This window comes from Grampus griseus, assembly GCF_964374135.1.
Source record: "Grampus griseus genome assembly, chromosome: 16".
Lineage (NCBI taxonomy): Eukaryota > Metazoa > Chordata > Mammalia > Artiodactyla > Delphinidae > Grampus > Grampus griseus.
This window is the reverse complement of record NC_139010.1, coordinates 58783911-58811768: the sequence shown is the minus strand read 5'-3', so window position 1 is coordinate 58811768 and position 27858 is coordinate 58783911. Positions and strand designations below refer to the sequence as shown.

General features: G+C 41.1%; 1 protein-coding gene across 1 annotated transcript; it reads right to left on the bottom strand.

Moving 5' to 3' along the window:
- Nucleotides 1–135: 135 nt before the first annotated feature.
- Nucleotides 136–27428, bottom strand: WNT8B (Wnt family member 8B; the record flags this gene model as incomplete). The annotated part of the gene is made up of 6 exons (XM_082673564.1): nucleotides 136–681; nucleotides 892–1034; nucleotides 1791–1916; nucleotides 2743–2881; nucleotides 3641–3674; nucleotides 27361–27428. 6 exons carry the CDS (start codon nucleotides 27426–27428, stop codon nucleotides 136–138), a joined length of 1056 nt encoding a protein of 351 aa, XP_082529690.1.
- Nucleotides 27429–27858: the final 430 nt, after the last annotated feature.

Here is a 27858-nt window from a genome sequence, read left to right as displayed (position 1 = left end):
ATTGCAGCGTCTCTCTCCCTCTCGGGATCCCTGGCCTTGGTAGTGTGGGGTCCCTATTCCCTAGATTCCTCTACTGCTGGGGTCTCTAAAAGAAGCCAAGGACAAATTGGGAAAGGAGAGTGGGGAAGGGGACCCTTAGGGTTTTCTCCCGGGTTTGTGCGCCGCGCCCCCCCGCGGCCGGTCCGCGCGACTGCAGAAGTACTTGGTGACCCGGCGGCGGCACTGCTCGCAGCGGACCGCGCAGCACCAGTGGAACTTGCAGTTGCAGCTGGACACGGTCTCGGCGCGGCGCTCCTCCACCGCTAGCCCACAGTCCCCGCAGAGCCGACGGCAGCTTCGGCGCTCCCAGCGGCCCAGGGCCCGGCCGCGCCGCAGGCACTCTCTGCCTTCGGTGCCCAGCAGTCCTAGCGTTTTGTTCTCCAGGCAGTAGTCTGGGGAGTCCTCCAGGTGCACCAGCTCCCTCGTGGAGATGGAGCGAAAGGTGTCTGCGATGGCGCCGCGGCCCGCCGCGCTGTTGCCAGCACCCTGCAGCAGGTCCACCTTGAGAGCTGCGTGGTACTTCTCTTTCAGGTGCGCGCCCACCTCTCGGAACTCAGGCAGCTGCAGCCAGCAGGTCTGCGTGGTGCAGCTGCCAGACACGCCGTGGCACTTACACGTGCGTTTCATGGTGCCCTTCACCGCCTGGGAAGAGAGCTAGGAGTGAGCGGGCCAGGGATTAAGCGCCTGGGGAGTGTCACCCTCTGGCGGATTGCGAGGATTCTAGCTAGTCTACGTGCCAGCCACCTCGATGCCGCATTTTCCCAATCTGATGGATGAATTGAAGAGCCGTCCGCACCTAGGGCTGGTAGTGGATGGAGCCAGCTGCCTGACCCCCGGAGCTGCAGGACTCACCTTGCGGCCAGCCTCGTTGTTGTGCAGGTTCATGGCTGCCCGAGCATCCTGTCCTGTCTCCAGGGCATCGACGAACTGCTTGGATATTGCCTCTCCGAAGCCCACGTTGTCGCTGCAGCCTCCCCACAGCCAGCCTTGGCCCCCTGGAAAAAAGGCAGTGGGAAGAAAGGACGGCCTGGAGCCTCCTGGGCTGCTGGTTCTAAGTGGGTTTGGGGGATCTGAGGTGGGGAAGGGTTCAGGTGGGGCGAGTGCCCTGTCTCCAAATTAGTTTCACCCTAGATTTGTTTTTGCCACCTTTGTGCTCCTACTTCCAGCTTCAGCCAATCCCGTGTCCCAGGACGTAAGTATCTGCCAAGTGAGGCAGGTGCCTGCTCACCCCGTTACTATGTTCCTGGCCTTTGGGCAGAGTATGCAGACCTCCGCCAGCAACTGACGTCTGGAAGGGACATGATGGTGCAAAAAAGGTGAGGAAAGCACAGCATCGAGGGGGAGAGAGAAGGGCAATTGAGATAATACGGAACAGCAGTTGGCAGTTGAGCTGCAGGGCAGAGTGTTGGAAAGGATAGTGGAGGTAAACAGTGGAAAGGAGACAGGGATAAGCAGCATGGAAGGGCATTCCCCCTATGTTTGAGACAGTAATAGGAATGATTCTGAAGGCAGGGTTCTTCCTTTATCATTACTGTGTTTAAATTAAGGAAACCACCCAGTCAGAGAAGGGTCCCCAGCTACGTTTAGCCTGGTTTGTCACTGTAGGGTTTGGGCTCAAACTGGTTCGCCCTGATTTTCCCAGATTTAGAAGAATACAACTCTTGTTCACCCCACCAAGTACCCACCAAGCTTTTCACTACTTAAGTGAACTTCATTGGGCTGCCCTACCCACCCTCAAGATCACTACTCACCCAGTTGCCCATTGCGGGAGTCATCACAGCCACAGTTGTCAAAATCCCCAAGGCTGCAGTTTCTAGTCAGAGTGTACATAACCCCGGCAGAACTGATAGCATGTACAAATGCTGTCTCCCGATTAGCTGACAGGAACCAAAAATTGAGTGAGTTAGAGGGAGGAGTTACAACCCAAAGACATACCTTTAATACCATCGTTATACCTGCCTCTCCCTGTTCCGTTCTATTTCCCCACCTTTATAATGTACCTTACTCTCTTCCAGGGTCTGCTCTAGCCCTGGTCTCAGCCCTGCTCTTCTTCCTTCCCATCTTTTCAGGACACACATTTTATGACTGAGTGGCTAGATTATTTGATATGGGTGAGATTTAGGTGGGAAAGAGCCCAAGAAAGAAATGGGGGAGAATCTGAATGTCAGGTTGTAAAGAACCCATGCCCACTTCCTCCTGGAACATGGAAGTCTGAGAGGCAGGTGCTAGTCCTGGAAAGAACCACTGATTGGCAGCTCTTTCACTTCCTTGCATGGCCGCTTTTTATCTTCTCCATGGGAATCCGGGCTCCAAGTCAGTTCCCACTTGCCCTGTACCTCTCTGCTAAGCCTGCTGAAGGAAGGGGCTAAGAGGCATGAAGATTTACGACCCCTACCTACCTTATTTATATTTTGAGGAAGCCTTTAGCCAGCCGGGAGACTGAGGGTGGTATAGGATTGGGGATGAGGCAAGGTCCATTTGTTGAGCAGTGAGTGTGTTGGGGAAGAAGGAAAAAAGCTCTATAGATAGGTAGGAAAGAGGAGCTGGAGAAGGAACAGAGAAGATGCTGGAGAGGGAGATGACCTGAGAGCAGAGACCAGCTGAGGAACAAGGGTGTAGAGGAGGCAGGGGGCCATCCCTGGAGAGTGGGGCTCTAACCTGTGGCCAGGGGGTCCAGGGAGCTGTGGCCGAGGCTTTCCTTACCACTGCGAAGGCCGCCATGGCTGGACAGCTGCAGGGCTCTCTCAGGGCAGTTCCAGCGGTCCCAGGCAAACTGGTATTTGCATTCTTCAATACCACTCTGGGCACCAGCTGCCACGCTGCTGGAGTAGATCAAGTAAGCCTGCAGGGACACAGGGGTCAAACTTCAGACTCACAGCAACTGAACTTGGGAGGCATTTGCCCTAAAGTGGCCAAGCACCTCTTTTCCTGTGCACTCCCATCCCTCCAAAATCATGACAGAGTAAGCACTTCAAATATGCTTTTAACATCACAAATAACATCACAAATAAACTTAGGTGGAAACCTAAGCCTCAGAGAGGTGATGTAAAACAGCGTGCCCAAGGTCCCACCACTAGCAAATGTCTGAAGTAGGAATGAAAATCAGTTTCATTAGACTCTAGACCTCACTGCCTCTATTCATTATACTATTCTGTCACTCCAAAATGAGCCTCAATTACATAATTCATGAATTTTCAGCCATTTTCATCCTACTACTAGCTTAGAAGAGAACATTTTGTAAGCTGGAAATGTCCTTAGAGATCATGTAGTACAATGCCAGCACTTGAAAGATGGAAGACAGCCTCCCACCCTGGGCTGAGGAGGATGGGTGACTGTAGCCTGACACTGAGAAAGAAAACTTCTCTGGCTGTGGAAATTCTGGCCATAAATTCAGAGTCAGTATTCCTGAGTTCTTGTCCTGGCTCTGACACTAGTTTGCTGTGCGGTTTGGGGTGTGTCCGTAACCATTTCTGTGCTACAGTTTTTCTGCCTATAATATATACAGCATAATAAAAGATATAATAAAAGATATTGATATGTGTAGTCTTCAGTCAAGAAGCTGAGTGAAATCCAAATAAATCGAAGGAATTTTTTTTCTTACCTTTGGACCAGTCATCAGGAAATTGTTCACTGACCTGGAAGAGAGAAAAACCACAGAACATAATAGAGATACACCAATTCATTGCTGCTGCCAAGAGTTGTGAGAATTACTTCAGCAAATATGCAGGCACACCTCAGAGATATTACTGGTTTGGTTTCAGACCACTGCAGTAAAGGGAATATCACAATGAAGCCAGTCACGTGAATGTTTTGGTTTCCCAGTGCATATAAAAGTTATGTTTACACTATACTGTAGTCTGTTAAGTATGCAATAGCATCATGTCTAAAAAAAAAAATGTAAGTGCCTTAATTAAAAAATACTTTATTATTAAAAGTGTTAATCGTCACCTGAGCCTTCAGCGAGTCGTAATCTCTTTGCTGACAGAGGGTTTTGCATCGATGTTATGCTGCTGACTGACCAGGGAGGTGGTTGCTGAAGGTTGGGGTGGCTGTGGCGATTTCTTAAACTAAGAGTAAATTTTGCTGAATTGATTGGCTCTTCCTTTCATGAATGATTCCTCTGTAGTAGGCAGTGCTGTTTGATAGCATTTTGCCCACAGTAGAACTTCTTTCAAAACTGGAGCCGATCCTCTCAAACAGTGCCACTGCTTTATCAACTAATTTATGTAATAGTCTAAGTCCTTTGTTGTCATATCAACAATACTTACAGCCTCTTTACTATGGGTAGATTTCATCTCAAGAAACCACTTTCTTTGCTCATCCATAAGAAGCAACTTCTCATCCATTCAAGTTTTATCATGAGATTGCAGCAATTGAGTCACATCTTCAGCCTCCACTTCTAATGCTAGTTCTCTTGCTCTTTCCACCACATCTGCAGTTACTTCCTCCGCTGAAGTCTTGAACTCTACAAAGTCAGCCATGAAGATTGGAATCAAGTTCTTCCAAACCACTGTTAATGTTGATCTTTTGACCTCTTCCCATGAATCATGAATGTTCTTAATAATCTAGAATGGTGAGTCCTTTTCAGAAGGTTCTCAATTAACTTTGCACAGATCCATCAGAGGAATCTATCTATGGCAACTGTAGCCTTATAAGATGTATTTCTTAAATAATAAGACTTGAAAGTGAAAATTACTCCTTGATTTATGGGCTGCAGAATGGATGTTGTGTTAGCAGACATGAAAACAACATTAATCTCACTGAACATCTCCATCAGAGCTCTCAGGTAACCAGGTGCATTGTCAATGAGCAGTCATATTTTGAAAGGAATCTTTTTTTTTCCCTGAGCAGTAGGTCTCAACAGTGGGCTTAAAATATTCAGTAAACCACGTTGTAAACAGATGTGCTGTCATACGGGCTTTGTTATTCCATTTATAGAGCACAGGCAGAGGAGATTTAGCATAATTCTTAAGGGCCCTAGGATTTTCAAAATGGTAAATGAACATTTGCTCCAATCTAAAGTCACTAGCTGACTTAGTCCCTAAAAGAGAGTCAGCCTGTCCTTTGAAGGTTTGAAGCCAGGCATTGACTTCTCCTCTCTAGGTATGAAAGTCTAAGATGGCATCTTCTTCCAGTAGAAGGCTGTTTCATCTACATTGAAAATCTGTTGTTTAGTTTTGCCTCCTTCATTAATTATCTTGGCTAGATCTGGAATCTGGATAACTTGCTGCAGCTTTTATATCAGCATTTGCTGTTTCCCCTTGCATTTTTATGTTATGGAGATGGCTTCTTTCCTTAAGCCTCATGAACCAACCTCTGCTAGCTTCAAACTTTTCTGCAGCTTTCTCACCTCTCTCAGGCTTCATAGAATTACAGAGAGTTAGGGCCTTGCTCTGGGTTAGGCTTTGGCTTAAGGGAACGTTGTGGTTGGTTTGATTTTCTATCCAGACTACTAAAACTTTCTCCGTATCAGCAATAAGACTGTTTCACTTATCATTCTTGTGTTCGCTGGAGTAGCACTTTAAATTTCCTTCAAGAACTTTTCCTTTGCATTCACAATGCAGCTAACTGTTTGGGGAAGAGGGCTAGCTTCCGGCCTGTCTTGGCTTTTGACATGCTTTCCTCACTAAGCTTAATAATTTCTTGCTTTTGATTGAAAGTAAGTGACTCTTGTTTTCATTTGAACACTTAGAGATCATGGTGGAGTTATTAATTGGCCTAATTCCAATATTGTTGTGTCTCAGAGAATAGGGAGGCCCAAGGAGAGGGAGAGAGATGGGAATGGCTGGTGGGTGGAGCAGTCAGAACCCACACATTTATTAAGTTTGCCATCTTATATGGGCATCGTTTGTGGTGCCCCCAAATAATTACAATAGTAACATCAATTTTTATTTTTTTGGCCACGCTGCACAGCTTGCAGGATCTTAGGTCCCCGACCAGGGATTGAACCCAGGCCCATGGCATTGAAAGCAATGAGTCCTAGTCACTGGACCGCTAGAGAATTCCCACATCAAAGATCACCATGACAAATATAAAAGTAATGAAAAAGTTTGAAATATTGCAAGAATTACCAAAATGTGACACAGAAACACTAAGTGAGCAACTGCAGTTGAAAAAACGGCACCAATAGATTTGCTCAATCCAGGGTTGTCATAAACCTTCAATTTGTAAAAAATACAAGATCTGTGAAGCACAATAAAGCAAGTCTGTAATTGAGAGGAAGAAAGGGAAAATGGTTTTTCCAAGGAAAAATTTTGCATGAGGAATCTACTTAATTTAGTTTAAAAAAAAAAAAAAGAACATGTACAAAAGGAGCTAGTATTATGCTTTGCTTGGATTTTTAAAATTTCAAATACCAAAAATGTTGGGAGTAATGTTTGATCGTTATTTTGCCAGAGTGGGAAGAAAGCTAGCATTAACTTGCTACTGTCTACCAGACACTCTGCTCTCAGTATTTTACATGTTGATGTTGTTAAATCCTTACTATCTTGGGCATTGTTATCCCTAGTTTTCAAATAGGGAATCTGAGACTGAAAAAAGTTAAATATATTGTTCAAGCTCACCCAGTTAATTAGTGATTGAAGCAAGATCTGAATCCAGGTCCATCTGACTCCACAGGACTCTGAGAAGGATAGTTCTCTAATCAGAAAGAGGTAAACAGTGGAATAACTTTCTAGGGATTGAGTCATAATTAAATTCGAAGAATAAATAATCTGACTCTGGAAAATAGTTTGGCTGTTCCTTTGAAAACTAAAAATGGACTTGCCACACTACTTAGCAGTTCCACTGTTGGGCATTTATCCCAGAGAAATGAAGACTTATTTTTACTCAGGAACTTGTATTCAGATGCTCATAGCAACTTTATTCAGAATAACCAAAAATTGGAAACTACCCAGATGTCCTTCAAAGGGTGACTGGTTAAAAAAACTGTGGTACATCCATACCGTGGAGTGCTACTCAGCAACAAAAAGGTATGAACTGTTGATACACACAAACACTTGGATGAACCTCAAGGAAATTAAACTGAATGATCAAAGCCAATCTCAAAAGGATACATACTGCATGATTTCATTTATGTAGCAGTGGTTAAATATGTAATTATGGAGCTAAAGACTAGATTAATGGTTACCAGGGGTTAGGGATAGGGGATGGATACCACTATAAAGTGATAACACCAGACAGTCTTGCGGTTATGATTGTGGTATGGTTTTGCAAAGCTATACATGTGGCAAAATTGCATCGAGCTATACACATACATACATATATACATACACACACACAAATAAGTGTATGTGAAACTGGTTGAAGTCTGAATAAGCTTCATGGATATTGTACTATAGCTGTAAGATGCTAACACTGGGGGAGGCTGGGGAAAGGGTGTGTGGGACTTCCCTGCGTGTTTCTTTGCAACCTTCTGCAAATCTATAATTATACAAAAATTAAAAATATACATACAGGGGCTTCCCTGGTGGCGCAGCGGTTGGGAGTCCGCCTGCCGATGCAGGGGACATGGGTTCGTGCCCCGGTCTGGGAGGGTCCCACATGCCGCAGAGCGGCTAGGCCCGTGAGCCATGGCCGCTGAGCCTGTGCGTCCGGAGTCTGTGCTACGCAATGGGAGAGGCCACAACAGTGAGAGGCCCGCGTACCGAAAAAAAAAAAAAAAAAAATATATATATATATATATATATATATACATACATATATACATAATCTAGAGTGCCGGAGATTTGGCAAATGGACTTCAGTATAGGCATTTGAAAATTAATCCAAATATATTACCTATTATCTTTCTTTTTCCATTATAATGGGAGAAAGTAACATGGGAATCTTTATGCATTATTCCATGAAAGTTGGTGTAACCTGCATTTCCAAAGGCCAGTAAGATGCTGGCCATCACAGAAAGTGGGTTGGAAATGAAAAAGGCTAAGAAAGTTCAGTTTCTCATCAGAGGCCAAAATAGCTTGACTGGCATCATACAGAACACACACAACACCTAAAATACGGGTAGTTTTTGACAAACAGTATCAATAAACTGAGATGCTGCCATATGAGAGAAGATGGAAAAGGTTCAGAAAGAAATGTAACAGACTTTTAGAAAATCATAAAAGACTACAGAGTCTAGCAAAACCAAGGCCTACTTTTTGATGCTTGGCAAGCAAAATTAAAGAAGCAGTAAATAAAAAGAAGCAGTACTCTCTTGGGGACAGTAGTACCAGCAAAGCATAAAAATAAATTCAAAATGATGTGAATGAACTCATAATTGCCAAAGCCATTATGGGTTTGGAGATAAATTTCTGATCCGTAAAGACTAGTGTCAGACAAGTCAGCCAGTTCCTGTGCCTCAGATAAAGAAGCCTGAGCTTGCTGTGTCTCAGAACGGCAATCTTTATGTGAGGGATAACTTTTGAAGACTTTCATACGTTACCAGGCCAGACAGAGGCTAGTTCCCATTCCACAAGACAGACAGACAGTATAAGGAAAGAAAACAAAGCAACAAAATGAAGACTGGGTGGCAGCCAAAGGAGAAAGCTTAACGGTGAGCCTGGGTCAAGAGACTTCCTTTGAGAGGACACTGAGTTGAAGTCACAGAGAGTGATGAGCAGAGATGCTAGAAGATTCTTCTTTCCTCGAAGATCCTACAGTATGTAGAGATTTGTATGATATGCTGGTATAGCCTAGTTGATTAATCAATGAGATGTAATTGAGCACTTGCCATATGACACAACTGTAGGCCTTATTTGGACAATATTCCCGTAAGTTGACTTGGGTTGTTAACCCCCGAGGTATTTGCAGATATATTTGAACCACATGGCAGGGGTTACTTGTATCCAGTATGAAGAAAAGACTCCAGTATGTCCTTGCACTCCGCACCAAAGGAGGAGGGTCTTGTTCTTGATTAATGAGATGATGGCAAGGTGTCCTTTTGAGGAGTAAAATAGAATATGGATTACAGAAAGCATAGTGAATGTGTAATGTGAGGAGAGCAAAAGAGGAAAGAATTTAAGCGTTTGTATGGGTGCCACCTAGGGACAGTAATATGATTAAAGGAAAGATGCTAACAAACAGTGGAAGATAGAGACAGCTCTACAGAACATGGTCCAAGCAGCATACTACTAGACGAATGTGCAAGCTTCCCATTCCCTGTACGTACAATTGCTGATGACACTACACAGGTTGGGTGTCAGTCAAAGGGTTTATGTCTTTCTGGACCCTCCCAACTCTTAGACCTTTTGTTAAACTCCAGACTTGCATATCCAACTATATTCCTTTTTTTTAAAGAACTAGGGTTTGAGTCCTATTTTTTTTTTTTTGGCCATGCTGCACCGCACGGCTTGCAGGATCTCAGTTCCCTGAGCAGGGACTGAACCAGGGTCCCCTGCAGTGGAAGCACAGAGTCCTAACCACTGGACCACCAGGGAATTCCCCCAACTGTATCCTTGACATCTCCACTTCAATCTTTAATAGGCAGCTCAAACTTAACACGTCCAAAACTGAACTCTTGATCTTCGCTGCCACCATTTCAAACCTGCTCCTCCCATTGTCTTCCCTATCTAAGGAATGGACAGTTCTTTCTTCCATTGGCCGGACAAAAATCTTGGAGTCATCTTTGACCTTTCTTTCTCTCACATCCTGTATTCAGTCTGTCATCAACTCCTGCCAGCTCCAGCTCAAATTATATCCAGACTCTAACAGGTTCCCAATACCTTCACTGCTGTCACCCTGGTCCAAGCTGTCATTATCTCATGCCTAGATTATCATTAAGGCCTGCAAACTGATCCCCTTGCTTCCACCCTTATTCTCCCATAATCTATGCTCAAAAATGATTGGTCCCTTTAAAAAGTGATCCACTTAAACTATAAATCAAATTTTGCCACTGTCTACTCAAAATCCTCTAGTGGTTTTTTATCTCACATAGAGTGATAGCCAGATTCTTATTGTGGTTTATAAGATCCTATACAATCTGACACCCAGTTAGGCCTCTGGCCTAATCTCCTACTACTCTCCCCTCACTTACTCTGCTCCAGCCACACTGGTCCCCTTGTTCCTCCAACACACCAGGCACTCTCCAGCCTCTGGGCCATTACACTTGCTGTCTTTTCTGCCTGGAATGCTTTTTACTCAGATAGCCACACAGCTTGTTTCTTCACCTGCACTGGCCTTTTAATCAAATGTGTCATTCTCCCTGAGGTTTTCCTGGATCATCTATTTAAAAATTGAAACTTCCCCCACCCTTTTCTCTGCTCCATTTTTCTCCACAGCACTTTTCATCATCTGAACACTAGGTTTTACATCTTTATTTGTATATTCTCCTTCCACTAGACTGTAAAGCTTCATTAGGCAGGTTTTTTTTTTTTTGGTCTGTTTTGTTCACCAGTTATTATCAGTGCCTTGAACAGTGCCTGAGGATAGTAAGCATTTAATAAGTATTTGTTGAATGAAAGAACAAAGGAACTCACATTTAGGGGTGGGAGCAGGAAGAAGTATCATCTGAGGAAACTCAGAAGGAACAGCAATCTAGAGAGATGGGGGAAAGGAGAGAATCCTTCATTCGTGCCCAAGGTCTTACCACCATGATTATGCAATATCTCCCAAATCTTTACCTCCAACCCTGACTTCCATCTTGAGATCCAGAGCTACATTTCCAAATGAATGCTAGACTTCTCTCCTGGGAATGTATCAAATTGTGAGGACAGTATGTTTATTTTTTTTTAATCTTAACTATTTAATATTAAAACACACACTTTTCAAATAACTCCAATGCCTATTCCAAAATATTAACAATGATAATATGATGTGAACACTTATGGGATATGGTTAAAACTTGTGTTTTTTCTTACAAGGGAAGCACACAGCTATTAGAAAGCACTCTCAATAACAGTATAATCCTCAAAGGTTGGGGTGGGGTGGGCAATTGGTGCAAGAGACAAGAAAATAGTAAATTATCTGTGAAAAAGTCTTCCTGGAGATTATAATTAGCCTCCCTCCCCACTCTGATGCTGGTTGAAAATCACTGTTATATTGAGAGAAAAACTCTCCTTTTTTTTAAGAATTAAAAAAAAATTTACTGTGTGTTATTTTGAAATCAGCACAGTGAACCTAAGAAAAATAGGTAACGTAATCAAAAAGATAAAAGCAAAAGTCAAAGAATTAGAAAACAGAAAAACAGTAGTTTTATAGAGCTGTCTTTGAAAGATAATAAAACAGCAAATCTCTAGCTAGAGTCCCCAAGAAAAAGAGAAACACAAATACATACAATTAAGTTGATTCATGCAAAGAAAATACTATAAAAGGTTTCAAGGGACTTCCCTGGTGGTGCAGAGGTTAAGAATCTGCCTGCCAGTGCAGGGGACACAGGTTCGAGCCCTGGTCTGGGAAGATCCCACATGCCACGGAGCAACTAAGCCCGTGCGTCACAACTACTGAGCCTGCGCTCTAGAGCCCGCAAGCCACAACTACTGAGCCTGCATGCCACAACTACTGAAGCCTGCGTGCCTAGAGCCCATGCTCCACAACAAGAGAAGCCCCGCAATGAGAAGCCCGTGCACTGCAACCAAGAGTAGCTCCCGCTCGCCGCAACTAGAGAAAGCCCACGCGCAGCAATGAAGACCCAATGCAGCCAAAAATAAATAAATAAATATATTAAGAAGAAAATAGATTTCAATATATCCTATTTTCTTTAAAAATTTTTAAAACTACAGATGATTTTCTAGGAAACTATTACTAAATTTGCCTTATTATAAGGCAGAAAACCTGAGAGAGGAAGTTCTAGAGCCAGAGGGTCGGTGTCCCAGCTCTGCCACTACTAGCTATGTGACCCTGGGAAGAGACTAGTCTGTGCTTAGTCACCTCAACCATAACTAATGTGGGGATGGTGTGGTAACCTCAGAGAGTTGTTGAGAGGGTCAGATGAGATAATACTTGTATAGGACAAATGACAAACTGGGGGAAATGCTTACAATATATGACACATGAAGAGCTCTTACATATTAATAAGAACAAAACAAACACAGAACTTTAAAAAAAATAAAGGACACAAACAACACAAATCCCAAAAGAGATAAAAATGGCCAGTAAACAATGGAGGAGAGAGAGTATGTTTAAAAGTTAACTCATCTTCCGTGCCAAACTAGCCACTTCTCCTGACTTTACTAGTTTTTTTCCCCCAGTCTCTCTCAATCCATTCTCAACATCCAATCAGTTATTACAACCTGTGTGTATTTTACCTTTTTTTTTTTTTGCGGTACGTGGGCCTCTCACTGCTGCGGCCTCTCCCGTTGCGGAGCACAGGCTGCGGACGCGCAGGCTCAGTGGCCATAGCTCACGGACCCAGCCGCTCCGCGGCATGTGGGATCTTCCCGGACCAGGGCATGAACCCGTGTCCCCTGCATCGGCAGGTGGACTCTCAACCACTGCGCCACCTGAGAAGCCCTATTTTACCTTTATAATATTTTTCACATACCAGTTCCCTCTTTTCTTTCTCGCTACCTCGGTGACTCTCATTGTCGCAGCCTTAGTTGTGGCCTCCGACCTAGACCACTGTAGAAGCTCCACTAATAAGACTTCTCTACATAACATTTTTTATCCCATTTAATTCAATGTAGAGTCTGTAGCTAGATCAATCTTCTGAAAGCCTGATTCCGATGTCATCCTACTCAAGAATCTTTTGTAGTTCTCCAACTCTGGACACTCAAGGCCCTCCATAATCTGACCCTACATACCTTTCCAACCTCATTTCCCATTAAATATCCCTACTTTTCCAGTCCTCTAGTCAAGCTGAACCAGTTGCTATTCGTGGAAGTCCATGCATTCATGCCTCTATACCTTTGCTCGCTCATGCTGTTCTGTTAAATCTTACCTATTCGTAGTATTTTCAACCAATAGTGCTGAGACAACTGGATATCCACATACAAAAGAATGAGGTTGGATCTCTACCTCATACCATATAAAAATTAACTAAAAATGGATCATAGACCTAAATGTAAGAGCTAAAACTATAAAACTCTTAGGAGAAAATACAGGTGTAATTTTTCATGACCTGGAGTCAGGCAATATTTTTTTAGATATACCAAAAGTACACATAACCAAAGAAAACAGATAAATTGGACTGAATCAAAATTAAAATCTTTTATGCTTCAAAAGACACAGTCAGGAAAGTAAAACGACAACCCACAGAACGGGAGAAAATGTTTACAAGTCATATATCTGGTTAGACACTTGTATCCAGAACATATAAAGAGCACTTACAACTAAAGAGTAAAAAGGCAAATAACCCAATTTGAAAACAGACAAAGGATCTGGATAGACATTTCTCCAAAGAAGATATACAAATGGCCACTAAGTACATGATAAGATGCTCAACATTGTTAGTCATCATGGAAATACAAATAAAAAACACAACAAGAATTCTCACCCACTAAACTAAAATTAAAAAGACTATAACAAGTGTTGTCAAGGATGTGGAGAAATCAGAACCTTCATACATTGCTGGTGGGATTAAAAAATGGTGCAGCTACTTGGAGAATAGTCTGGCAATTCCTCAAAAGGTTAAACAAGGAGTTACCATATGACCCAGCAATTCCACTCCTAGGTATTTACTCAAGAGAATTAAAAACATGTGTCCAACAAAAACTTGTACATGAGTGTTCATAGCAGCATTATTCATGATAGCCAAAAAGTAAAAACAACCCAAATGTCTATCAAATGATGAATAGATGAATAAATTGTGGTCTATTCATACAATGGAATATTATTCAGCTGTAAAAAGTAATGAAGTACTGACAAATGCTACAACATGGATGAATCTTGAAAATATCATTCTAAGTGAAAGAAGCCAGACACAAAAGGCCATAAATTATATGATTCCATTTATACAACGTGTCCAGAACAAGCAATTCCATAGAAACTGCAAGAAGATTAGCAGTTGCCAGGGACTGAGGGATGGAAGAATGGGACGTGACTGCTAATGGATAAGGGGTTTCTTTTTAGGGTGATGAAAATGTTCTAAAATTGATTGTGGTGAGGGTTGCACAAATTGGTGAATATACTGAAACCCATTGATTTGTACACTTTAAGAGGGTAAATTTTATAATATATGAATTATATCTCTATAAATATGTTAAACACCTTACTTATTCTTAAATTAGTATCTAGCTCAAAAGCCACAGTCAGAATTTTTCAAGACTCACAGCATCATTTTTCTGCCTCACATAAAGGTTTTCCTTTATTCCCTTATAATCAACTATAAATGGAGCCTGCCTTAATTATCATTGTATCCCTTCCAGCTCCTAACATAGTTCCTTGAACATAGCAAGTACTCTATAAAAGCAAATTAAAGGGTTTTGAAAAAATAATCGAAGGGTCATCAGAATCAACAGAAAATTCTAGGATTAAAGGGACTGAAAAAGGATTTGGGGGACTATGAGAACGAAGTCTGTGGCAAGCCTGTGTTCCCACTAATTTTCTAGCATTGTGAGCAGATGAGCCTGCTACATTCACAGAAGATTATTCCACAAGAGCAACAGACAATGAACACTGAGCAGATGTATACAGAGGTTGATGTTATAATCAAAACTTTTAGCAAAGTCAATCTGACACGCTTAATGCTATATGTAATTGTTATTGTGCTTCATAGTAATTAGGCATAAGTAGTAAGCAATTTACATAAATAACTGTAGTTAGTTTTGCTTTTACACTGCCAAATAATAATTTTATAATTGTTTCCTCTCCTTTGGTTAGTTTTCCAGTGTATATACTGGTAACATATAAAATTTAATTTCTATCACAAAAATAACAGTTAACGTTTATCGAGTATGTAAGGAACTCTCTGAGTGCTTTACCTGTAACATCGTTTTCAATTTTTATAACAACCCCATGAGGTAGGTACTGGACTACTTATTGAGTGTTTATTCTGTGAACACAAAATACTATTTTTACTGCTTTACATGTTTTAAACTCACATAATTATTACAACAATTATATGAGGTAGAAACTAGTATGTATTCCATTTTACAGACACAGAAACTGAAACATAGAGTGGTTAGCCAGCGTCACACAGCTAGTTAAATGGTAAAGACAGGGTTGGAACCTAGTCAGTCTGGTTCTGGAGCATGTACTCCCTTACTGCTGTGCTTTTCTGTAACCCATATATCTCTTGCTCATATTCCCACATATTAATCCAGGACTCCTGATCCCAAAAAGTTCTTGATAAGTATTTCCTGGAGGTCTCAGGGATGTTTTGCACACAGTCAGAAAAATCTCAGTTAACTATCACATTGTCTCTGCTGCTTTTCTATTATTCCATTGCTCCAGCTCTTCCTTCTGCTTCATGCCTACCAGGCACCCATATCTGCCAGGCTCGGCTTTATCTACCACCACATCCCCTGGGCACATTTTGGGGGTACTGTTGCTGCTCACGTTGGGTTCAACGCATAAAAATGTAGGGACAAACAAATGTCCCACACTAATGCAAGATGTTAATAATGGGGGGAATCTGTGCAGGGGAGAAGGGGAGGGGATATATGGGAACTCTGTACTTTCTGCTCTAGTTTTCTATAAACCTAAAACTTCTCCTTTAAAAAGTCTATTTTTATTTTAATATAGGGGCAAATGTCTTTTAACCCCTTTTAGAGTTTTACTTTTCCACTTGAGTATCAAAACTGCCATTTGTGTATAAGTTCTTACAGGGTTTTAGCAAAATAGTTCTTTTGTTTTTGCTTATAACAACCCCTGGGAAAGAGACTCCTAGTCACCCTCCAACCTCCTTCATTGAACTGAAACTGAGGGGCTTGCTAACAAATTCCAGTGACAAGCTTTATAGCTGGATCTTCTCAATTCCCTTCCTTTAGAGAGAATCCTCTCCTGAGAAGACTCCACAGTCACTCATTTAGATAAACCTCTGGGGCCTGAGCCTTACCAATTTTCCTGATCTGCCTATATATGCTGGATCCAAGTGGTGGACCCAGCCTGGAGCCCCTTCAAAAGGTGGCCCTTTCAAAGGGTGCCATCCTTGCAAGGAAATGAGCAATTTTAAAAAGTATTAACTAGAGACTCTGTAGTGTTCTGTTCATACCTTTCTTGGGATCGGCTTTCAGGGACCTCATGCAAAAAGTGCCTTTGCCCACCCAAGAGCAGTGTGCTTAGTCTTGACACCCTGGCCATTATTGATTCACCTACCCTGGACCTCTTCCACTCCTATAATGACTCTGAAGAATAAGCACCAGTGAACTTTCTGATTTTAGGGAAGACTCTTTATTACCTTGGAAGCTGACAGTTCCAGTGGCTCAAAAGCAAACACATGGAGACTAGGGTCTGACCAGATAAGCAGGATAATTTCTCAGTAAGACTCTGACTGAAGCTCTAGCCCTGCCCCTGTCCCCAGATGCCTGAAGAGGGTTACTTTGGTGTCAGCATCTCCCCAGTGGAGGAGGGTGTAAGCAACAACCACACTCCACCAATCCCCTTTAACTGTCAGGTGGCCATAGTACCTGGCCTGGACAGGACTGGATTCTTTCCCTACCTCCTGTCTCCTACCATCTGTCTTGCTTTGGCGTTCTTTTAGACGTGTTCCGTTAGTCTAGGACAGTGAAGTGCAGCCTTGGAGTATGTAGAACTGGTGAAGTCTGAATGAGCCTCATGGATATTGTACTACAGTTGTAAGACGTTAACACCGGGGGAGGCTAGGGAAAGGGTGCATACGACTTCCCTGCACATTTCTTTGCAAGCTTCTGCAAATCTACAATTATGTAAACATAAGAATGTAACATACATACGTGTATACATAATCTGGAGTGCCGGAGATTTGGAGAAGGGACTTCATTACAGGCATTTGAAAAACAATCCAGATGTATTATTTGTAGAGCGTGTGAGAATCTTCTGGGGTTTATTAAACATGAAGGCCCCCAGCTCCAGAGACTCTCGTTGGGTGGTGGTGATGGGGGAGTGGGTCAGAATCTGCATGTACACGTTCCCGAGACGGCTGTATTGCAGAGGATCCTGAGAGTCCGCTTTGAGAAGCACTGGTCAGTGGGAGAACAGGGAGGTGCCTACAAGCATCTGATACCTGGGTATAATTTGAGGGCCTGGGAGACTCAAATTATTGCCTCAATCTTCTGGAAAATGGCTGCTCCAACTGCAACAGTAACAAATAGGTGGACATTCTCTTCTGTTGTGTCTGGATGGAGCACCTTCTGGTTTCGGTAGTTCCCAAAGCTCTCACTGGTCACTGCCTTGAGGTGCTGAGTCTCTGATTGCACTGAGTGTTAAAACCGTGGATCTCATTCCTTCCCTGCCGTTTTTTCTTGGTATTGGTGTTTTCCTGGTGATTACAGCTGCCTTGTTTATGCCCACCTTCCGCATTCCAAGGCTAAAATATCTGGGGGGAATGGAATATGCTCACAAGGATTCTGAATCTTTATCTAGGGGCCCTCTGTCCTCTAAGAAACAAGCTAACTACTTTCACTCATGGAAGTCTTTAATGCCATGACTATGATTTTATATTCTTAGACGACCTCCACACTCTTGCCTTCAACCTTGAAGTGAGTCTTTACTCATTTTTTGGCCTATGCTTTTTCCTACAAGCTTCTAATGCTATTTCATTCTTCTCCCAAGTTAATTTACCAACAGTAAGAATTTGAGAGAACAATCAGATCTCTCTCTCTCTTTCTCTTTTTCCATCAGTCATCCTGAGCTCTCACAGTAATGTTTCACTCAAAGTAACCTCTGCTGATACTGGCTCCCATCTGGGCTGGTTGGCCAAATTGTGTCCTTTTGCTTGTCTTTACTACCTTTTGCCACGACTTCTCTAATATCAACATTAACAAGTTCCTTCCCCTTCCTTTTAAGTCCTTGCTATTCTCTTCATTACTAAGTATCTTTTCAACACTTGTTAAGCAGCCATCCACACATAAAGATGCATTAGTAGTTTTGAGGTTGTGGGTAACCGCTAAAGCAGAGAGAGCCCTGTGGACTTTCTGTCATTTCCCCATTGCTTCTCTGCTCTAGGGACCTTCTAACCTTGCAGCACCTCAGTGGCTGTAATCTGGCCATAATCTAACCACAATTCAAAATTCTTTGATCTAGGGCACAAACACCCACACCTTTCAACAGTACATATCTTTTCTTGTGGCCTATATGGCCTACTGAATTGCCTATTCCATACTCAACCTGATCACCAGCAAAACATTTTCCCAGGGATCTGGGACAGGAGGGGAGGGACTTTAGATCAACCCAAATACAAATGCCACAGCTTCTCTTTTAGCTCTTGGAAAGTCTCCAAGTTTCTTTTGTTTGTTTGTCTTTTCTTACCTAACATTTGTTATCCATAGATCCATACACTCAAATTTTTAAAACTGTCTTCACCTGATACCATTTGAAGAAATTTACTTTATTTTACCCCCTTAGGAAGTTCTAGAAAATTACAAGTTCCCATTCTCTGTTAGCTATGTCTCATTGTGGACAAGCGGTTGCAGCCATTATCCAATTAGTTGTACCCATTTCTCCCTATTTGCGGGCTTTCTCCAAACTAGGGTAGCCCACGAGGCAGTCTGTAGCACATCACTTTGTACCGTGAGTGGTGCAGCCGCCCTGGTGAGGACACATGCCTGGTTCTGTATAGTTCCATGGCACAGGACCGGGAGCACCCAGCACTATGCTATCTGCAGGCTTGCTTCTCCCTTTGCATGACCAGGACGTTGTTCCTGGGCTAAGTTTGTGCGCATGATTCCCTCTCCCCTCAGTATGAGAGTTCCCTCCCAGGAAAGAACTCAGTCTCACGCAGAAAGCCTTGCAGGCCAGCCCCACTAGTTTCCCAAGTGCGCCCAGATACATTTGAATCCCAGTGGTTGATATGGCTTTGATTTAAGTTAGGATTCCCTTTTTCCCTTCTGCACACATGTTTTTAAAAAGCAAAGGTTCTAAATATAATTATAATTCTCCAGAATTTGGTGTTTTCCTCTCAATGCCAAGGACTTTCATCTCAATGCCCTCTCATCCCCTCCTTTCTTCTGCCTCCTTTCACTTTCCCCACAGGTCTTTGAATAACAGGTTTGGTTTCTCCCTGCCCTTTGAGGTCCATAGAAAGTGTTTGGGTCATGAAGCTCTAGTTGGCCTACTTCAGGAGAGACCATCGGTTTATAATAACTTTGGGTGATGGCCCAGGGAAAAGAAGAAGTGGTTGTAAATGAACGTTGATACAGATTTCCATCTGGTGATTTGGCACAGAGAGAGTACAGGGGAAAGGTTAAGGGGAGGGTCCAGAGTAGGGGAGCTGCTAGAAGATGCCCCAGTGAAACAACTGTCTCTTAGAATGAATGTCTGAAGGCCAGGTTTTTCACCTCATAGAGCTCATGAGGTGCACTGGGCCGGGGAAAGCCCAGAGACAGCTCTTTCTGAGCAAACTTCATCGTGACTCTAGCCTCTACAACATCAGTCCCACAGAGCACACACGCACCAGCCCACACACAGAAACGTACGTACACACACAATTACGTATATAGAAGGTGAGCTTTACTAGTGACTGTGACATAATATCTCATTGGTCCAAACACTTTCACTACCTTTGCTGACAATACCTGAGGATATTTAAGCTAGAAATAATTCACTGTACAATTAGAGTTAAGTTTAAAATGCAGCTTTTTCTAAGAGTGACCAGCATGACTAATTCTTATCCACTGTAAAGCAGAAATAATTGAAATGAGGCTCTTTCCTATTTAGTTATGGGGAGGGATTAGGAAGTAGAAGGCACAAGATAGCTGAAGTCTTGAAGGGAAGAGAAGGATTCAGAATTTCAAAGGCAAGTTTCCTCCTACTTAAAAATTTGTATTTCAGTAGATTGAATAGAACAGAGGCCAGATTACAGTGAGTAAACAGTTATGAAATGAAAGTAGCTAGTATAGATTCATCGAAGGAGTACGGATATGAAAGGAAAGAGAGAAAGAAACGTTGCAGTGAAGATTGGGGCCAAGTGAAGGTTTTTTTCAAGATAATGTATAAAAGGAAAAATTAACAAGTGTGTAGTTTTGGCCATATCCCCATATCTATTTCATGGATTTAAACTCCCTCTCTTTTTTCAAGGGGAATTCAGCCCTATAAATAATTCTCAAACTGTTTTATATAAATGTGGATTTTCTATATTATAATGCAGTGCCCTAAAATATTAGGGAAAAAAAAGTCTTGTAAACCACTTGGCAAGGAGAAAAGGAAGGAAGGAAGGAAGGAAGAAAGAAAGAAAAAGTAAGGAAGAAAGAAAAGTTAAACAGATGCCTCAGTTTTAGCAGTTGTCCTTAATATTTATATTAAAATCCCACAGTATCTCAGATCTAGCCCTTGCCAACTAAGTAGTGGCAAAGATAATATAATAGCCCAAAGACAACTGTGTATCATGGGTCTCTGCAAAACAATCTCAGGTTTCTTCCCAAGCAAATCACAGATTTTCAAGGGATAATCTTTTCCCTTGAAACTGAAAAGTCATTTGTATTTCAGGATATTTTATAGAGTGATAGGCTCTCTTTCCTTGTCCTCATTTCCTTCCTTCTTTATGTATTGTAGCAAACTCTGCTGAGAAACACTGAGATACAAAAAAGCACTTCAGCATTCAGCATGTAAATGAGGACTGTAGCTGGGAATAAGCTGTACTCACTCTCCATTCTGTGGTCTCTAAGCGAAAGCTGCTAAGGTACAGCTCAAACCACTGTTCCCAGAAAGCCTGGGATTGCAGGAACCTCTTCCAGGATTGTTATGAAGGCAAAGAATTTTGTTTTGTTTTATGATCTTGTAACGTTGGTCCCTGTAGTGCAGCCTTTAGAAAATATTCATGTTCTCAGTTGCATTGGTGGATCAGTCAATCAGTTTATATCAGGATCAAGAAGGGAGGTATGCATGGTAACTATAAAAATTATCCTACAACACAACTAGGTGACCAGTTCAAGGCAGGAAAATTGACAGGCGTTGGCACTTTGGTACCATTTTCATTACTTAATGGAACAAAATCCAAATGGATGTTAAAATTTTCTTTCCTCAATCTGACCCATTTATCAATTTCTGTTGCCTTTGCTAACCAGCCACAGCTCAAATAGAAATAAATTCAAATATTTTTTGAATAAATTTTCTCTTTTTACTCATTTGTTTTCTTGATTTTTTCCCCCAAGGGCAGTCATATCTGTATGATGTTCCCCAAGATTCACTCTAATTACTGGCTCAAGATCTCTCAGACACAAGATTTCTTTTCCTATCATTCTTTTTCCTATTTTGAACCATGGTAGTATTTGGAAGATTTAAACAAAGAGAAATATATGCAGTTGACAATGTTACAAGAAAGTATAGATGAAGCAAGAGGAGCTTGCAGTTGATAACTGTTGAAGCTGAGCTATGGGGTTTCATTATATATGCTGTTCCCGGCTTTGTAAGAAAATGAAAATGTTCATAATATAAAGTTAAACAACAGAGTGAATAATCCAGACAGAACCAATCATCTATGCAGTCAGTCTAGGCTCTACCAGATGCCTTGGATTCACATGAAGAAATGCCAGACATGATAAAATGGTGCACTATCACTATTTATTATCTTGGGTAGTATGGAAAGGAACCTTCAACGTCTGATATGGAGAGCCTGAGTAAAGCAAAAGGACTGTGATTTATGGTAGCAAGAGAGAATTACAGTCTTGAATGAAGGAATTTTTCCTCACGCAGGATGTTTTAAGCTTGACCTAGTAAACATAAGAATTTCATCTATGGAGTTGCATAGAAAGATTCAACTGTTGGCTCACTTACAGGGTCTTATTGAAACTACTGGCACAGAGCCTCGTACTGTGCTGGTACTGCAGGATGCTGAAGTTGGAAAAACATCCTATTAAGAAGAGTGAGTTTGAACTGGTCAGATAAAGGTAAGTTTAAATGATACCCCTATGGTCTGATTTCTCTTGGCCTGGAGAAAACTCTGACCTTAGAAGCATACAGTGAAATGATATGATCAATAACAAGAGCCGACAATAAAGATTGAGAAAAACAAACCATAAAAGTTTGGCTTATAATAAGGCTAGAGAGTCTGTCCAAAGTGGATGGTAGTTTCTTTCAAGAGGCCCTCCGAGTGTAGGTATATTTCAGATGGGAGGCAGTGGGAAACGTTATTTATGTGAACCAAGCTCAGAGTTCCCCCAACTGTTAACCCAGCATGATCTTTTACCTAGGAAGAAAAATCTGCTTTCTGAAAAATGAGGGTTTATCCTAAGAAAAATTGTACTGACCTCTCTCTCTAAGCCCTATGAATTCTCTTCTGCCTTTCTGATGGAAATAGCGAAGAGGTTTTCTTTCTGTTTGGGGTTTTTTTTTTTTTTTTTTTGAAGATCAACACTATACATTTATTCTACACATCTCCCCATCATGTGCTTGAATTAGGGATATTGGGAAATTTGTTTTTACCATTGGCTAGTTACTTTGATAATCAAAAGGCGAAAGAGCTCTAAAGATTCCAAGTGTTTATTTAAAAGCTGTTAGGAAATGAAATGAAATTAAAAATGATGAAATGAAGGACACCCACAATAATTCTTGAACTCCTGGAAATCCTAACAGATGCTGCAAATATAGGTCTCTATTCTTAGGAAAATATAGTCAGAGCTAGCTTCCTTATGCTATACATAAACTTTTAACATCAGAGGCAGTACAGATAGTACAGAAGTTTTTGAACTGATCTCCAAACAAACACAAACCCACTATGTTGAAAAGAACAAGTAATTTGAGGTTTAGGGCAAAAGCCAGTACTTCACACATCTAATCCAAATCAAAGAGACTGCAGATAGTTTTTGGTGGGATGAAAGGAGTGAAATAAAAATAAATTCTATGGGTAAATAAATGTAAGAGACAATTTAAATAAGCTAACAAAAGAAATACATTAAAAAATAAAAATACTAGCCAGGTACAAGCTTTTGTTTCTCAATGCCAGACTTCTGCATCTTTGTCAGACTAAACTGTTAGTATCATTAAAAACTCCCAGAAGAATTGGAATTCCAGACAGAGAAAGAAGTCCGGCCACAGAATGAAGGAGCATGGTCCAGTATTCTGGCTACTGAGCTACAAATCATGGGCGGCGGAAACAAACCAGAGTCTTGTCGGACACAGGATAGTTTAGTGGCTCAGTGTAGCAAGTGGTGTAGAGTCAAATTCCTGTCTCACTACTGACAAGCTGTGTGCCTTTGGCCAAGTTACATAGTGAACGCTCACTAAATGTTGGTTCACAATATTATTATTCCTGAGTATAGATTGTGTCCCAGGATATGGGGCAGAGCCAAAGCTAATCATAACTTACCCTTTCTCAGAAGTCTATAGCTATATAGCAGTAAGAACTTCAGTAAACCAGGCAACTTTCTACTTTTAAGCTACAAAATGTGAAAAAGGGGAGCAGAGAACAGAGGTAGCTAATTTAACCTGGGAAGACTTCCTGGAGGAGGGACTACCTGAACTAAGTCTTTAAGGATGAGCAGATGGCAAAGTTCTGGTGGAATCTTTGGACTCTTTTAGCCAAAAAACCATTTCACCCAAATGTGAGCAAATAAAATCCTTTGCAAATGTCCTGATTTATAATAATAATAATAATAATAATAAAATCAGCCAGCAGATTAAGAGAATTTGATCATATCAATTGGATAAAAAAAGAAAAGAATAAATGGAGCCCAGGAAAAAGGGATTTTATTAATAGTCCCAGAGAGAATTAGCATTACCCAATATAGAGCAGCATTAAACCAATTGTCCCAGCTGGGAAAAAGAAAAAAAAAAAAAGTAAATCCTTTCCATGGAAGAGAGAGGATTTGGAACGAAACTCCTTTTCTTCTAGCCTTTTAAAAAATACTCCCATTTTTCTCTATATAATATCACAAGAAGGAGATCTTTCTTTGTGTCATATTATCATCTACGCACACAGAAATGAAGATGCACCACGGAGCGTCCTCCTCATCGTTTATACAAACTGGTTTTGTAAGAAAAGCTGTAATGAAGTGTCTCCTCCCAGACCTCACAGCCTTTGTAAATGATAATAATAATTATTGTATTAATATTATTATCTATGACAAGAGATATAGAGACACTGAAAGGAAAAATGCAGGGCTCCACTATTGAGAAATCAATGACAAAATGGGAATTAAATTTCAGTGATCATGTCTCAAGCCCTTAGAGGGACTTCCTACAGTGCAGCTGCCAACCTAATCTACCTCCGAGTTACTCCACGAATACCAAGCCTTTTTTTACGGACTATAAACTTTTTTTTATTGAGAAGGGAAGCGATTAGGTATGTGAATCTTTTATATTGGCATATTATTTTCCTAATTTCAAAGCAATTTCACACACCTTCCTTTTTATTTCCCCAACTTTGCAGATTCCCAACCTCTATGAGGATGAGAATCCCTTTTTAATCTGACAAAGTTTAGTGGATTCTCACCTGTTCTTTTTTTTATCTGTCAGTGGGAAGAACTCAACAAAAACTTAATATAAAAACAAATTACCATGAATTCAATAATTTTTAAATGAGTGTGTATTTTATTGTTCATAATATATGTGAAAAATAGTTTCACATATATGCAGACAATAATAAACTATAGATGATGCTTGGTGAGAACATGGACTCAACGCCCCCCCCAACCACACACACATGGTAATTGAAGTGCTTGCTAATCAGGGGTTCTGCATGTCATTATCAGATGAAATTTCAAGAACCATAGAAAGGTTACCCTAAAAATGTACCTGGAGAGAACCAAGGAATTATGTATATCAAAAGCTGCCTTAAAACCCAGAGATTTCAGATAAATTCTTGCTCTACTGCAGAAGAGAGAATGACCCTATTTAACTCCTTTGGAAAGAAGGAGAGGCAGTGATCTCCGTTAAAGAATGAGGACAGAGCCAGCGTTAACCTCTATGTTCCAGTGCATCTTTCTGATTTGGTGATTGAGTGGAGCAGAGAGAGAGAGAAATGGATAGAACTGAGCAAGACCCAGTATCATTGTGAGACATCATTGGGAGTAAAATAAAGGTAAGAGTTAAGGAAAAACATGTTCTAGGCCTGTTCATGCCAGATAAGAAAGTATATTGGAAGTGAAAAGTCAAATTGGTTTATCTCTGGCCACCATTACAACTGTCTCCATCTGCTTGACTGTATCATGCATTCATGCGTTCCCATTCTCTCTCTCGTTTTTTTTTGTTGTTGTTGTTTGTTTTGTTTGTTGGAGCCATTAGGATTAAGAAAAACAAATTCAAAGGAAAGATTTTTCCCAAGTTACTAAAGGAAATTATCCTCAGAAGTATCCCAACAAGAAGAAACTGTGGAGAATGCTTCCCCCCCCCCAACTCCCACCCAATTATCTTGTACTGAGATACCTAGTAAAACTGCATGTTGTAGGTGAATGTCATCTTTATTCTCTCCTTTTCAAGCCCAGGAATTTCTGTTGATGGACTCTTTTAGACAGTAATTTCAGGAAAGCCTACAATTGAACAGCCAAGCAGAAATTGTGGTTCTATATTTGTTAAATGCTTTTGAGGTCCTCACATAAAAGGTTGATAATGAAGTATTAAGAGAAACTCTGAAAGGCTGCGGTTGGTCAAATTTCTCTGCATGGCACAAAGGGGAGGATGACCTTATGCAAAACCCTGATAGTTCCATTATAAGAAAAACCAAGATTTAATGTGAAGTTTAAAAATCACTTTCAAATGCTACCCAAACCAGACTCTTGGCAAAGTATAAATGTTTCATTCAAATTGGGGCTTATAGGGAAAAAGCAATTAAAATCTAATTGCATTATACAGGAGATTTGTACATTTTCTCCTCAAAGTCAGGCAAGGAGAGAAGGGGTTCTTAAACCCTGTTTTTAAATTAGAACTTTCTTTCACATCTCTTTTTTTCTTGTCTCCTTTTGAATCCAGACACTTGAATTTGGACAGACAAGCAACCCAGCCACCTTTCAGTGTGGCTGTGTCAGTATCGGAATGAAATGAACATGACCCCCTCCAGCAGGGAAGGAACACACAGTAAAGGTATTTTTTATAGAACAATTCTTCACACTGCCCTGGTGACTGGGGAAAGGAGTCTCGTGTTTCTCTTTTGCTGATACTGAATCAGCTGAAGAATACCATGAACGTCAGTAGAAATGCTCTGAAATAGTCTGCTCTCCCTTTTGTCTTTTTGTTCTCATGAAGGAGAGAGAAGACAGATTTTTTTTTAACATGAAATATTTAATTAAAATGCCAATTAAAAATTGACCAGTTATTCGGTGGTTCAGTTTATAATCAGCGATGTTGCAAATTATTGCGTTAACTTGCAAACTGTATTAATTTGGCATACTTCTGTTCGACTGTCTAATAAAGATGGCTATACTCACTAAAGATAAGAATACATTCTTAACTAGCATAGGAAGCTGATTTCAGCAAAGAAATTCCTGTTCTTGTTTTCTCAATAGTTAATGTAGCAATTGGATTTATATCTTGGTTACACAGATGGGCAAAATTAGAACTGATAGAGAAACTGAGTTTATATCTTAATTGGAGAGAAATTCCAAACACCTTAGCAACATGCATCTCCCAGGTCTTACTTCTGTATGTTATTGCATACTTACTTATTAACATTTCCATATATAGACCCTTATACGGTTTCCAAGAGCTAAATGAAAATGATGATAATATCATCTATCATTTGTACAATGGTTTATAGCTTACAAAGCACTTTCACACACATTTTCTCAGCAATTTAGAAATTTGTGTAAATGGAATAAATTAAATACATTTGTAGAGAAGTTTAGATTTCTAAAACAGTTTATTTCAAACACGTTTATTAACCCACTAGCAACTCGGTAGCTCGAGCAAATTTTTAGTCTCTAGGAAGTGTCAATATGGGCAGTTACTTAGAATATTCTGAAAAAAATTTAAGTCAGAAAGTGCAAAATAAGATCCAATTGAATTTTGTCTCCAGCCTTCACCTCAAAGATCAGATTCAGCAGACGGTAGAACTTGCTTTGAACCACCACCTTCTTCTCCACAATGCGGACATCAGGATTTGGTAAAAAGGAGTACTGTCCATTTCCCCCAAAAAGACTTCGAATATTTGTGGTCCAGCAACTTATAAAAGTAAGAACCCCTCCCCTCATCTGATCATCCATTCCTTTATTACCTGGGGTCCTAAAGATTTACTAAAACCGGCCATAAATTTAGGAAGAGCCCTACTCCACGGAACAATTTTTTTCCTAGGAGAGATCCCAAGGCTTCCAACAGTTCTGGAAATGAAAATAAGCTCTCTCCAATAGATTACATACATTTACCTATTCCCAGTTCCAGGTAAGAGTCCAGGTTACTTACCAGGTGTGGCTGAGTTGGAGGACACAGGTGAAAAGAAAGATGCACACAGAAGGCTTCGGAAGCAACATAATCCTCTGGAGTGACAAGGATAGAAAATTCTAAAAACTTGGGAGACAGAGAGGTAAGATGGGAAAGTATTCTCCTCAGTGGTAGTGGGGTGGAATTCTCCTCAAGCCCCAACTTCCTTGGTGTGTAAGCGATCCCAAACAGAGTTAAGGGGAGGTGAAATGGAGCTGCCAAACTTCCAAAGAAGAGATTATCTACTTAATTAAAGTTTTTTTCCCCCCTCTAAGTCCTTCAGCCAATCAGAACTCAAGTGCCAGAGAAAGATTGAGTCGATCAAAAGAACACTCCAGGATCCTCCCAGACAAATGCAGAAGAAGGGGACGAGGAAAAGGGGACAAAGAGAGGAACACGGAGAAAGAGGACAAAGAAAGAAGGTGGGGGGAGGAAGAAAGGGACATAGCAAATCCCCTCCACATAATCACTGCATGGAGT